The sequence below is a fragment of the Corvus moneduloides genome, chromosome 3 (genome assembly GCF_009650955.1).
Source record: "Corvus moneduloides isolate bCorMon1 chromosome 3, bCorMon1.pri, whole genome shotgun sequence".
In the NCBI taxonomy this organism is placed as follows: Eukaryota; Metazoa; Chordata; class Aves; order Passeriformes; family Corvidae; genus Corvus; species Corvus moneduloides.
Window position 1 is genome coordinate 103,499,259 of NC_045478.1, and position 14,748 is coordinate 103,514,006.

General features: G+C 46.5%; 1 protein-coding gene across 2 annotated transcripts; it reads right to left on the reverse strand.

Annotated features, from left to right (window-relative positions):
* Nucleotides 1–717: 717 nt before the first annotated feature.
* CST7 (cystatin F) lies at nucleotides 718–6,388 on the reverse strand. Of its 2 annotated transcripts, none has more exons than XM_032103086.1 (4): nucleotides 6,262–6,388; nucleotides 1,858–2,030; nucleotides 1,496–1,612; nucleotides 718–1,039 (listed from the first exon to the last, which is right to left on the reverse strand). In XM_032103086.1, exons 1-4 carry the CDS (start codon nucleotides 6,332–6,334, stop codon nucleotides 947–949), a joined length of 456 nt encoding a protein of 151 aa, XP_031958977.1. In that variant the 5' UTR covers nucleotides 6,335–6,388; the 3' UTR covers nucleotides 718–946. The 2 variants fall into 2 exon arrangements, with proteins under 2 accessions (XP_031958977.1, XP_031958975.1); XM_032103084.1 differs by having other exon boundaries at nucleotides 6,259–6,388.
* Between the last annotated feature and the right edge of the window lie 8,360 nt (nucleotides 6,389–14,748).

The window sequence follows — 14,748 nt, forward strand, 5'->3', positions numbered from 1 at the left end:
TGCCCATTCAGAAGTGCTGGTCTGTGTATGACTGATCATGGGCTCAGACTTTATGGCTGTTTTAAGGGAGCAGCTACCCAAATCCTTCCTAATAAGGACCTTAGTCCACTGTAAGCAATAACTGGCCCATGGATGAAGACTGAAGACTTGAAGGAATGGTAGATGCCCACCTAGAGAAGACCATCATTGTACTGAACCTGAATATAAGATGTAGTCTGCCAGAGAATAAATGTTGTATATTAACCTGAATGGAACCATGCTGTTTATCCTCAGCAGAATTATTCTGTGGGAGTATGATTAGATTTATTTGCCTTGGCCTTTGCAGCCATGCCCTTTCACAGTGTAGCTTAGCTTTTGATTAAAGTGGAAGCACTAGTTAGACTCTGTCAGTTCTGGGCTGTCTGTGTTTCAAGATGGCCTTATCCATACCTCTGCCTGAAAATAAAAGAACAGCTCTCCCTCTTGCATTCCTGACAGAGGTGTCTAACCATTTCCCTGGCACTGGAGAATCTTAAAATTTTTGTGTGTGTGTGTATCCCCAGGCAAACTATCCCACTGTTGTAAAGCTTTCCTCAGTGTTGTAGTCACACATGCTGTGGTTTAGACTTGTTTCCATCATGGCTCTGTGAAGGTTCATCACAAAACAAGTGCAACAGAGCTTCCTGGGAGTGCTTGGAAGTTCAGCCAGAGTGTGGATGGTGAATGAATGACAACACGTGTTCATGTGCAGTTTAGTTTTGGACAAACAGATACACAACTGGATAGCAAGACATTCAGTCAAGGCAGGCCTTGTCTTTTGAGTGTCTTTCTCAAGGAAAAATCAACCATGTGCTTTGAGAGAAAAGCTCTGTGACAGTTCTGTACAGCTGTTCTCCACTTCAATATTGACCTCAGTAGTCCAGGCAAGGAAAAACTCCGGGTGGGAGATCCCCTGTAAGTCAGGCTCTTATGGAGCAAGGTCTTGGTGACAGTGGGCAACAAGGATATGTACTTTTTGTGTCCATGGTGTTATCCAGACCTCAAAATAGCATCTCAGCGTCTGTGAATAAAAGGGAATTGGTGAGAAAGTTCAGGTGTCTGCTGATTGTTCTCAGCATTGCAGGCTGTGATGGGACAGGGGAGAACAGCATCCTTTTGTCTGCCCACTTTATCCTAGGAAAAATACTGTTTGCCAAGTAATCCTGTCTTGTGGGAGAGCCTGTGTAAGGATATCCCCCACCCAGGAAATCTCTATTTAGCACTACTCTATTTCTGCACGCTGAGTCACCCAGGAGTATGGGCCAGGTGGATGTATCTGCTTCAACTCCTTGCAGACAGGAGCTGGCCCTGGATGCATGAAAGGTGATAACCCAGCCTCACCCCAGCTGGCTCTGCAGAGGAGAGGCCTGTACACATATGAAGACATGGAAGAGCTGGTCTGAAAGTGATTGTGCAGCTAGAGATGGCCAAGAATTCCCTGCAGTTCCTGGGCACCCCAAAGGAGTCGAACACATACCAGTTGCAGGGTTTTTTTCCTCTGAAATTGACAGCTGTCCAGGCTGGAGTGATCCCTCTTCTCACACACGGTGCGTTTGATTTCCACATGAAGCATGTACTTCAGCCCTCTGACAATCTAGAGAAAGCAGTTTCCTCCTTTAAAGTGAGGGCAGGGGAAAGAGATGCCAAAACTGTGTCTAGGGATCAAGTGCTACACCCGAGAACTGTGTGTCACCTACACAGAGCCCTCCTGTGGAGCAGTGCTATAGGGGACAGGTGTAGCAGTCCTGAGGAAGATCAGGGCTGTTGGGTCTTGGATGTGCCATAGGAAGGTCAATTAGAAGATATTTTGGAGGATCATCAGGAGTCAGCTGCTCTTACCTGTACCATGGCTTTCTTTATCTGTGATTCCTTAAACAGAAAGAGGTCATTGGAGCTGTTGTTGTATCTGTAGACCCCAAAGCGAGCAGCCTTGCGGACCCCGGGGTTGTTGGTGTTCACTGGGACAGGGAAGCCAGGTCTTATGGTTGGGTGGGGTGGTGGTACATGTGTAACTGAAACAACACAAAACATCAGTGTAAAACACATCAGGGGCCTGAAAGGGTGGGAGCTTCAGCCGTCTGAACCAGTGCTAAACCTTCCTATTTGTCCAATGCATTTGTGCTTCAGGTCTCTGCTCACATCCGTTGCAAAGCAATTTTCCTTTGTATGTTTTGAAATGGTGAAACGGTCCTAGGAAATGAAGTGACATAAACAGATGCTGCCAGAAGTGAAAGCAGAGCTCAAAATGACTTGGAAGAAGCCAGAGTATCACAAATATTATTTAAATGTCTCTTGTACGACTCCCAGTTTATAGAAGGACCAACTCTGGCTCTGCTTATGAAGATAGATCATGTTGCTCAGAGTACAGTATAGTTTTGATAGCATATCAAACACTGGCTCGAGAGTCCTGCTGCTCTTAATTTGCATATCTTATCTTACAGATACAAGTCTTTCCCCCACACCCCACCCTTAAACCTTTGATGGCATCTTGAGGTTTTTATGTTAGAAGGATTTAGATATTAGGAAGAAATTCTTCACTGAAAGGGTGATAAGATGCTGGTACATGTTGCATCCCTGGAAATATTCAAGTCCAGGCTGGATGGGGCTTTGAGCAACCTGGTCTAATGGAAGGTGTCCCTGTCTGTGGCAGGGGGGCTGGAAGTAGATGGTCTTTAAGGTCCCTTCTAACCCAAACAATTCTATGATTACCAAGGTCATGGAGTGGAGAAGCAAGATGTGTAGGAAATAGAAATTGGGGAGTGTGCAGGGGTTAACCCATGACCTTTCACATTAGAGCATTTCAGAGAATGATTTACTGTATATTTTTATTTGGTTTTCTAGTTCCTTCCCCATGCACTGCTTATTTTCAATCATTTAAAAGAAGCTCGAAGCTTTCAGTTGATGTCATTGTTTCATCCCATTTTACATTTTCTTTCCTCTCTGTTTTCCCACTTCTGAAATCAAAGAAAACATCCCCAATCCCACAGAAGGTGCCATGCAGCCACTGCTGATGCCGAGGCCTGTCAGTGCAGGAGGTGACCCTGAGTGTGTGCTCACAATGAGCCTGTGTGTGCTTGTGCACACAAATGTGCACACAGAGGTTGTACTAAATGTGCTGTGAAAATCAAGCTTTTTATCACCTCTAGCTTTTTTCACAGATAGATCTCTCACCCTCAGCCAGCTGCACAGAGCACAGGCTGTGCACTAAAGCCAGTTTGCACTGAGAAACCTAAGTAGAAGACAGGGGCAGCTTGGTGATCCAGAGTCTATTTAAAAAAAAAAAAAGAAACCAACCCAGAATGATGTACCATCATCAACGTGGAAGGTGACAAAAATTTATCTCACATGCTTATGCACATCCTACTTACACTGTCACATCCTTCTCACAGGTGCTAACTGCTGCACCCACTTGTAACAATGCTCAGAGATTTATGCCTTGACCTGCAAAGGAGAGACTCGATTCCACGTCCCTTCCCCACCCAAGGATGTCCAAATCCATCTCTCTTCCTGGCTGATACCTCAGCTACCTTAGTGACCCCTGTATTTTCTTGCAGGTGGGAGCTGAGAGACCCAGGCCATGTGTTGGAGAGGAGCAGATGTTCTGCAGGTGGCTTTGTGTCTGGTGTGGAGGTGATGAGCTTTCCTGTCCCATGCCTCTGATCTATGTTGCCACTGCGTGTGCAGCCAGTGCTGGGCAATCTGGTGGTATTTTTTCACCCAACAGTCCAGAATCCACTTGTAGGTCCCAAGACTATTCTCTATGGGATGGTGTTTTCCCACTGCAGCAAGGGTGGGATTCAAGAGTCACAGAAGCTTGTGACCACTCAGCCTTGGACTGAAGGTATTTCTCAGGCAAGCACATCTTACACAGTGCTCAACTCATGGGTAAAACTTTTCGCAGGGGTTAAGGCACTGGGATCCACAGGTGATTCAGGTGGGCTGTGCAGGACCTGTCTGCAGGCAGAAAGGAAGCTCGAGGCAGAGCAGGGCCTTGGTTTGCCCACAAGGCCCACTGTACTCTTCCTCAGAAATGCCATGCTTTTTCCTGTGCCATCAATACCAACCCAGCAGCTGTAGGGACCAGCTTTTTCCTGAGCTCACCTAGCAACTGAGACATTCTCCCAGGCTGAGAGCAGGGCGCTGCCTTGGGCTCTTCTTGCTGCTCCCCAGCACCTTGCTTGAATATCTGCTCTCATGCCTGTTGGAAAGTCAGGTGTGGCAGTGGTGGTGTTGTTGATATCACTGTTCTTTGTAGAAGGGGATAATAACACCAGACTCTTTCAATCTTAACACAGTGTACTTTTGTGGCTTTTGAGAGCCCTCAACACCTCTTGAGTCATGGTGACGTCTTTTATAGGCACGGGGTGAATGAGACTGGCTGAAATCACACTCTGTTTATGGGAAGAAAACTGTTACATGTATTACTCAAACCAAGAGTCAGAGTCCAAGAGCCCTTGTTCCTGACTCCAGTGCCTGGGAGATCCAGCAGTGTCACATATGGCCAGGCCTCCAAAATGCATCACCTGGAGAGGTGAGCGAGCTGGACATGTGTTGTAGGCAGCTTGACTCAATACACCATGTGTTGTAAGCAGGTGATAGGTTATAGGTTGTATTTCCCCCCAGCTTTCACTAAGGAGTACTGGGCATTTTACCTCTTTCACCTGTTGCAACTTGGTGTTGAAAATTACTCATACCAGAGCAAAGTGGGTACAAAATCTACTGAGCCCTTGTGGGAGAACTTTACCCCACCATTTTCCTCTGGGGACTCAGATTCCTTCAGGCTAGGATTTGGTTTTCCTTGTGTGCTTCCATTCTCATTCGAGATGGTCACTGCATGGCACACACACTGGGCTGAAATAACTTTTACTGTTTGCAATAGTTTGCAGTACTGTATTTCCAAACCCCAGAGACTCTCTGGTGTGAGGTACCTGTAATTCTGATTTTCTCCCTGCAGCCTTTTCTGACTGTTTCATCCCTGGCTTGGCTTGAGTGCCATCCTAAAAATTTGCGTTTGTGTAAGGTGATGGCCCCGTTCCAGACACAAGCCAAACTTGGCTCAGAGGGTCAAATAGCAGTGCAGGGCTCTAGGCAAACCAGCATTCCTGAAACATCCAGGCCTGGGCGGGAGTAGACTTGGCCAGACACCTAAAATACTCAGAGGCCCTGAGTGTGTGATCTCATGATCTGAGCAGACAACTCTTGCTGCTCTAGTGAGCGATTCTTAGGACCAGAGCATTCATATTCAGAGCCCATCCTTGCTCCTGGATTTGGAAATGTGAAGAGAGAGATGAAAAAGCCAGCCCTCCTTCTGCTCCTTCTGTTGGACAATAGTAGGGTTAGACTCTTTTCTTGCTCAGTTACCAGGCCACCACTGTTATTAAGCGAACAAGGGCTGTTCTTGCAGAGATGAGCTGAATGTTGTATTAAGAGGCTCTCTCTTGTGCTTTTCCTCTTGAGGATTACTTTGGGGACCTTGTTCCTGCAATATGAGAGAGCAATCCCATGGATGCTCCCTCCCAGGCTGCAGTGAAACTGACAGGTTGATTTTTCTTCCGCCAGATGCTTCAGAAACCTCCTCCCCATTACTCCCTCCTTTCAAAACTTCCTCCCTCTAGCAAGGCTAGGCTTTATCTTTACATTTAAGATGTGGCAGAGTTCCTGCATGCTTCTGCAGCCCCCAAAGGAAACCACAGCAGAAACAAAAAGCTACTGGCTAACCAAACACCATCCCTTTCTGTGTATGGGAACCAAAGTAATACTGAAATAGAACCAAAGCCTTCAGAGAAAAACACTCCTGTCTGCAGCTCCCATTCTAAAGATTTAAGGCCAGCTGCAATCAAGAGAGTTCCCTTGCTCAGCAAAGGAAGAAATGAAACACAGTAATGCTTCATTAAAAGTCAGCTAATCGGCACTCAAGTGTCCATCTGTACTTAGCAGTCAGATTTTTACCCGCAGTCTTTAGATTTAATAATCAAGGTCATGCAGAGTTTAAACACTGACAAATGAGTTAAAACCATAAATTTACTTTAAAACCCCTAAATGATATCTCTGGATAGCATGGTTCACTACACGAGGAGAAAGTCTTTAGAGCAGTCAGGTTTTCAGCTGCAGCCTGAACCCTGTGGTGCTGAGCCAGCGTGGGCAGCCATCGGAGAAAGGCTGTTATTTACCAGAGCATTACATAGTAGCACTCACAGAACCTAAAACACAAGGAAAACAGCAATTATTTTCCATTCTTACCACCTGAAGTCCCGGTGAAGCTCCAGAGTGCCAAACAGCAAAGTGCAGTGAAGCTGCAGGCGAAGTTCACTGCCATCTCCACCACGTCAGAAGAGAAGCCTGACAGCCAGAGGAGTAACTGCCCTGCTTCCTGCTGGAGAAGAAGTGCCTCTGTGAGTGCTCTTATTGGCTGGTGGAGAAGTAAAAAACCACCCTAAAACCCCCTGAATCATCACAGCTCTGATGCAGACTTTGTCTCCTGCTGACGACCACATACCTCGAAGCCCAGCCACAAAGCTGTGGCTTGGTGATAGCAGCACCAGCCTTGCATGAGACAGGGACTTTTGCTTTGACCCTCAAGGATTGTGCAGAAGCATGGACAGATACGTGTGATGCAACACTGGAAAGGGGTGTGGGGGTGAGGAGAGTAACAGTCATGTGCTTTAAGGATCATGGGAAAACTTCATACCTAAGAGATGGGCAATGAGCCCTGGGGATGTGGCTCTTGACGTGCATACGTGCATCTGCGTGTGGAGACCTGACAGAGATGATGGATCCAGTGTCCTGCTTCCCCTCATGTGGAGATGTGGGGTTTGGGTGAGGCAGACAGGGAAGTTTTAGGGGTACCTACCCAAGGGGGCTGTGTGGAACAAAGCCAGTAGGGAGGACATTTTGGGTTTGGTGGTAGAGAACATTGCACTGTACATTTATGAAAGGTGTTATGACAACAGGAAAGGGCTGCATTAGAGAAGATGAGGTTTTCTCTAGGTGCTATCCAGAAAGAAGAGAAACAGGGGGAGAGGGGTATTTTGCCTCTCTGTGGCTTGCAGAGCTTTTCTGCTCTGTGGTTGGATTTCCCAGTGTCAGTCCTTGGTTTCCAGAGAGATCCTCTCTAGGTGGTCCTGGCCCATGCTGAGAAGCTTGAAAGACTAGGGAAAGGGCTTAGTTGCCAGACTCTGTGGTGCAGCTGAAATAACCAGCTGACAGATTCAGGAGACTGGGAAATGAAGCATTGTCTCACTGAAGGGCTGATAGGAGTGGACCTCACTCTGTGCGTTTGTTTCAGGTGAGCAAGAAGGTGATGGCTGCCCTTCACTTGCCCCAGCAACAAATCGTGCTGCTTTTTGAACAAAGACATCTTACTGCCTCAGGTAAAGTCCTAATGCAGGGCACTGTGGGTGGTGTACCAAGGGCTGGAGGAAAATATTCTTAATGTTTTTCGTAGGAGGAGTTTAGATAAACCCTCTTTTGAAATGTCCCACAGAGAAAGAATGTGGCAACTATAGTGCATCACATTTATCATCAGTCTTGCATAGGCTGCTGAATCAGACTCTTAAGCCTGTGGAAAGCATTGGGGCAGAATGAGAAGGACTATACTGAGGGGGTTTTACTTACTCTCCCTCCCTTTATTTCTTTTTTGAGCTCACATGGTAGCCTGTCCTGTGGCTGGGACACAGGTGGGGACTCAATCAGGTACCTTCAGCTCCCCCCTTTCTCCTGAAGAGCTGTTCTCTACAGTTTCTACCTCACTGACAGGCTCTGTGTAGAGTCTTTTTGAGCCTATAGTCAGGTCCTCTAACATGCAAGAAAGAGGTGGCTGGGACCCTGTCAGGCCCCAAAACTCACTTGATGAGCTACTTAAAAGGGCTTAGGGTTGTTCATGTACTGAGTTAGACACGGGGGAGAAATACAAACAAGATATTCTCAGGAGGTCAAAACAACAAAAAAACCCCTTTACTGGCATCTTTAGAAAATCAGAGAATTTTGGCAAAATGTTTAAAGTACCCTATAGCAGCCTTCAACTATATAAAGGGGGCCTAAAAGAGAGCTGGGAGAGGGATTTTTGACAAGAGGCATGTAGTGACAGAACCACAGGAAATGGCTTTAAGCTGACAGAAGGCAGGTTAAGATTAGCTATTAGGAAGCAATTCTTTACTGTGGGGGTGGCGAGGCACTGGCACAGGTTGCCCAGGGACATTGTGAATGCACCATCCCTGGAAGTGTTCAAGGTCAGGTTGGATGGGGCTTTGAGCAACCTGTTCTGGTAGAAAGTGTCCCTGCCCATGGCAGGGGGGTCAGAACTGGGTGACCTTTAAAGTCTCTTTCATCCCAAACCATTCTGGGATTCTACAATAAAGCCAGACAGCGATTTCAAAAAAGCAGTGTGTGTCTTCAGAGGACATATTTTTTCCTGTCTTCTTTCCTTGCCCCTTCTTTCCATAAAAATTTATCATTTACAGCTCTTCCATATCAACTTTTCCTTTTTCTAGTGCTCCTTTTATGATTTTGTTGAGGAAGTTTCTCCAGTTCTTTTCTCATAGGAATTAACAGAGCGCTCACTAATGAACAGTAGTATTAATAGTGCTAAGTGGTATTATGTAAAAAAACGCAAAGAACATGACACCAAAAATCCCACAAAAAAACCCCCAAACCCCTCCCCCCAGTAACAGACAAATAATACCAAACTCCTCTAAGCCCACAATGTACATATACCTGTTATTTTTCCTTGGGAAGTTTTTTGCTGTGGTATAAACCCATGGCTGGAGGCTGTGAGTGTTGTCCCTTTGTGAGGTCTCATTCCAAGCAGGTGCCACATCCTGGGATACTGCTCTGTGCCCCAAATCCATCTGCAGAGGTAGAGCAGCATGATGTTTTGTGTGACATCCAACCTCAGCAAATGAGTCAGATACTCTTATCATTGAAGCTCCCTGAGGGTCACTGATAGGAATTTCATCCCCTTTCCCTGGAAAACATGTGTAGATCTCATCCACACCAGCACAGGGCATGTGGGGTACTCTGTGGAGTAGATTTCACTCACTGAATTTCCCAGTGTGTGAGCAGGCATCCTGAACAGGGAGAGGATGAGAGTAAGTGGGCACAGAAAGACACACAGATTATCCCAGGGTAAACAGAGCAGTTGCCTTAAGCAAACAGCTAGCCCTGACCCACTCTAAACCAAACTTGTGATCTTTCTGCATTAAGATGGATTATATAGATCCTGAAAGACTTGCACACATGAAGAACCCTTGTGTTTGGGTTTTTTGGTCTGAGTAGGGGATGTTTGTTGCAAGTCTTGGGATACCAAGTCTGCTCTGTTTTCTGCAAGGGAATTTGCAGGGTTGTTGTGTTCTCTCTCTCACTGTTGGCCTGAGTTACAAGAGGCTTTGGCAACAGTGCAACTCTGGGGACTCTTCAGATTAAAATAAAAAAACCCAACCAAACTTCTCTTATTCATAATTCAAGGATGTAATTATATCCTCCTTTGGACTGAAGAAGCAGAAAAGCCACCGTACCTGATACTTGATTTTCATTTGGAACATGAGGTGGACTTCTTCATCATCACTTTTTGCCTCAGTTGTTTAGGGCCAGACCTTTGTCCCCGCAGCACAACTGAGCAGTTGCTACCATGCTTCCTGGAACAATTCCACCAGGATCTGCAAGGGATCTTGTTGGAGTTATACTCCTGTAAATGCAATCAGCATCTAGCCCTGCACCCACAATATTTAATTTTCAGTTCTGACTCCCTTTTTGTACTTCATGGATCCATGGGGGACTGTAAGAAAAACTAATCTCATTAACTTTTGAAGGGAGATGGAGGATGGCTGGAGTGTGTTTGAATTGTGCATTCCAATTAAGACACATTTACCACTGTCAGTAGTAGGGTTTTTTCCCCTTTAAACTTTTTAACATCTTCCAGGCTTTCATCAGATCTCCAGGGCAGCTAATTTAGTTGGTGTGGCTTTAATGAAGGTTCTGAGCAAGAGGATTCTTTTCTGGTACTCAGCTGGAATAAGGAAATCACCACAAATCAGCTTTTGGTAGACAAGTACATGAGAAAATGTGTTATTTTGGTAGAGTGGCAACAGCCTTGAAGGTGAAAGAGCTGGATTTGATGTCTTCTTCCATACTGGAGATCTGCACTTTGCAAGGGCAAAATATATTGAGGTGCAGAGAAAGGATAGTTCAAGGAAGAAGAACCAGGATAAAGAATTCAGTTGAGGACTCAGCTGCTCCTCTACCTTCTTACAGCAGGAAGACCTTGCCAGCCCAGCTTCTGTAAGTGGAAAGCCACCTGGACAAGCCACAGGGTACTTGCTACCCTTCTGAGCAGGGGTGTGGCTGTAGAAGTTTGGTGAGGTACAAGGGGAAGGAGCATTCAGTCAGCAGTGGTGGCCACACTTGGGAATATGTGTCTATGTATTCAGAAACAATGGGATGCATGGGAGAAATTAGTGGGTTGACCTCCAACCAGAGAATTTTTCTACTTGCCTTTCCTGCCAGGTGCTCAGTAGCTCACCCACACTCCCCTGTGCCTCCACTGCATAAGGAACTGACGTTTCAAGGGGATTGAGGCTCATGTAGTTGCATCTGCTTTTTTTTTTTATCCTCCCTGCAATAACTTCTGAATTTCCATCCAATATGAAAGCAGTCTGGAAGACCTGAAGATAATCTGGTTACCATACATTTCTAGAGGAGAGACGTGAAGAAGAAATAACTTGGCTGAGGCAGGGGAAGGGGGCACAGCAGTGTCATTATTTAGTTTATCTGCCAGCAGCACTGTCAGCTGCTGTGCAGAGATGGCTTATGGATTGCACTGCAGGGTGCTGTGATGTATGTGAAGACCCCTCCATGTTTTACTTTGTGGCTGTTTTATTAATTTTGACACGGACAAACCTCCCAACCCTTCCCTCTCCAACTGAAAAGCCCAGGTGCCTGGAAGTATTGGCTCAGTCAGCTGGCTGGGGTCCTCTTTGGAGACCAACCTCATTAAATGGGTCTTATCACATTGGAAAGTGACCCTTAGGGAAGCTGCAGAGGGTTAGAGCTGCTAAAAACCCATCCAGGTGGCCAAAGTAGGGGTAGCAGTGAGAGATCGCCTCAAGCTGGCAGCAGTCAAGGATCAGATGAATGCTGTGTTTTCAGTATTCAGGATCAGTCCTAACACAAGCCATGAAAAAGCAAGTGGAAGACACAGTGAGACACTGGCACAGCAGTGCAGGCCTCTGCCTGCAATGAAGTGCATGCTGCAGGTCTCCCAGTGTGAGGGGAGACAAATCTGTGCTCTCTAGCTGTGTTTGAAAATCCCTTCCACAACTCCATGGAGCTCCTCTGCCTGGCAGGTACCCAGCGATTCACTGCTGGAGAGACTTGGATCTGACAGCCCCAGTCTGCTTCTGCTGGGCTGTGCTCCCTTTCACCAGCACTGCCAGCTCTTCCCTGGCTCTTCACATCCACAAGGAACAACCATCAGCTGAAGGAGGGCTGAGATGTGCTTTCATACATGGGTGGCAACACCAGCATGTGCAAAATGCTCCCTGGGCTATGAGGATGGTGTTGGAGAATGGTGTCCCATAGAGAGCGAAAGTCAGGTGCTAAATAAAATTTAAATCAAGCAGAACTTTGTGCTTGACATTGTTACTTTAGGCACATGTGGTGCCCACGCTGAGGGTAGCAAATGAAATCCCTCCTCCATTCCCAGCCATTCTGCTTCTCCCTGTAGTTTGGGCAGAGGCTGAACAGCCACATAATTGTTATCTGCTGAAATCCATCGCTGAAAAATGTGGTTCTATAGAGAAAAAAGTGAAGAATCAATCAGGGCTTAATGATTTTTCCGTGACTGCAATAACGGCTGTTTCTCAGTGATTGGAATCCCTGTCCTTCCACCCCTGCTGTAAGGCTGAGGAAGGTTTTGATCATAGGCACAAAGTGAAAGCTTCAAAGCCCTTGTCTGCAGACAAAAGGGACTTCTCAAAAACAGCTCCACCTGAGAGGGCACTTATGAACAGCCCCTGCTTTGTCAGTGGCTATGAAGAAAACCAAGTAGTTACCAAGGATGGAAGAGCTGTGCTTAAGTTTTATAAAAGGATCCAGAAATGCCACTAAGCCTCCCTGCTTCAGAGCACTGTGTGAGCTGTGCAGTGGTGGTCAGGGAACAATGGGATGCCTTTTCACCTTGTCTCGAGGTCCTGTGAGATTTCTGCACTTTTCTTGGAAGGAACAAGTGCAGCTGGCTGTTGTAGACTGGCAGAATTAATTTAGCCATGCTAGAGACACTGCTCGGGATTTTTTTGCAGAAGATTTTTTTTTGCAATGTCAAAATATATTGCTGTGAAATGAGCTCTTTCAGGTACCTTAGATTTATTTTATTTTTCTGTTTTCCATGAGAAATACATAGGCAGAGCAAGTCAGAGTGCTTTGGATTGTGCTGCCATTAAACAGGGCTGCTGCAGTGTGTCAGGGGAGCTGTTGTAACACATGCTGTGTGCAGGGTATGGAAAAGGGTCAAGCTGTGTGTTAACTTTGATCTCCCTCCGGGGCTGTCTTGGTTTTCCAGCACATTTAGGTTCCTCATTTTGCAGTATGTGTCCTAGGTGCAGCCAAGCTCCAACAGTTCCCCCTGGGCCCATGACCAGAGTTCTTCCTCTGGCTCAAAGATGTACGCCCTGTGTAAGACCGGTAGAGTGGGAAGCTGTGTGTCAGTGGTGTTGCCCTGCAGTCCTTCAAATTGACTTTTCTGGGCTGTGCCTGAGGGTGAAAGCTGAAAAGTAAGGAGTTATCGCTGGCAATTGGAGCAGAGATGCAGGAGGGGAACAGACCTCCTTGAAGCTGACCCTGTCCAACCTCCCAAACAGCCACAGTGATCAGGTCTTCCCATTGATTTCTGATTCTTCAGACTGCTGACCTCTCTGAGACAGTGGGACGTCAGGTTTAGAGTTTGAGCAGAGATCAGTGAGCAGCTCTCTCAGTCAGAAAGAGCTTTCCTCCACAGAATAAAGTTGCTTTGTCACAAGCTGCCTGGGAAGACCCATCACCAGGATGAGTAATGCAGCGGGGTAAAGTGAGACTGAGGCCCTGCAGATTTTCTGTGTGAGATGGAAGGAGCTGGGAGAATTTCAAGTGAACACTGAGGTGTGAGAAAAATTCCCTGGACACTCAGGGAGGTTGCTCTTCTCCTCCTTCTTGCTGGGTAGCCCAGCATCATCACGCGAGCACGCTAATGAGCCAGGGGAGAGGGGAATGGCAGCCTTGGGACACTTCTACTCCCACCAAATAACTTGGGACACACACCCTCTTGTCTAGGCCTGCTTACTTGTATGAAGGCATCATCCAGAAAGCCAAAGAACCATTTGTATGAAAACTTAGGGAGGCAGCTGTGTCACTGAAGAGCTGGGAACATTTATCTTTTCTTTCCTGTGGGAATATGTACCTCTATGTAAACCAGCAGGGTACTAAGTAAAAGGTGGAGTTGAGATGAACTCAGAGCCTGTAAGCTACACCTCTGCTCTGAGCTGGGCTGAGATTCCAGGACACTGTGTGTCCTGTGCACTGTGGAAAGGCATTCCTCTTGAGGTTGATAAAAGTGACCAGGAGACCTTGGACAGGACCTTGGAGGAGGCAGAGATTGGCACAGAAGGTGTGACATTTTCGGGATTCATTCCAAAGCAAAGGAGTTAATTTTCCTCCTCTGGCCTCCCAGGTGTGGAATGGGAACTGTATCTTTCAGAAAAGCACTCAGAGCTGAGCTGAACATGAACTCCAGCTGATGTAAATGCAGTTTCCATCCTAGCGCTTCCCTTAGATGGAATTAATGTCAAATGGTAAATCATATCCAGTAGCTTGATGTACCTGCCCAACTCTATCCCAGCTCTGGGACCACACTGCTAAACTCTGCAGACCTGCAAGAAACCAGAGTCAGTAAAAAAGAGGGCTTTCTCTTGATTTACAGGGCCTGTAACTCATAACTCAGGTCCTATTTGATTCTTTTTCATTTTCTGTCATCTGTAGATCAGTTTAAATGGGATAAGCAAAAGAGTTCTGAAGGTGAGTTCATGCAAGGCTCTTGCATATATGTGTGACAAAACCATCTTTTCATTTGATTTGGACTTGTTTCATTTTGTTGTGCATAAACACCATCTACTAATGAGGAGCTTTTAGGAAGTGAGTAGCCAGCTGTCAAACTGCTGGGATGCCTTGTGTGGCAGCCCTGTCACAAGCATATCTGTCCAAAGGCCTGGGATCTGTTATTAGCAGTTGCAGAAAGTATGGACACATCAACAACCACTGCTGGTTGTACTGACATTGGATTAGGCATGAAAACCTTCCCCCAGGCAGTATCTAGGCCATCTATAAATGTGTGTGTGACTGTGTCAGGGGCTGTAAATGTGTGCTGGGGGATGGCAGTAACACCGACCTCTGACTCAGCTCATCCAGAACCAGTGAAGCCAAGCCTTTCCCATTTCAGCAGGAATAATGACAGCCTGCCCTCTTGAGTCAGGGAAGGGGGTGCTGCAGGTCACTGCCACCAGCAAGGGCCAAAGAAGGAAAAAAAGGGACACAGAGAAAGACAGAGACTGGGCAAACACTGGCTCCAGTTAGGAAGAATTATAAACCTGTTGGGTGTAGACTATCGCTGGAAAAGGGGAACTGACTAGGCACTGGGATCCATGCTCTGACAAACAGCAAATACTGTCCATGTGGTCTGACCATTGGAAAAACGAGGAGGAAAGACCT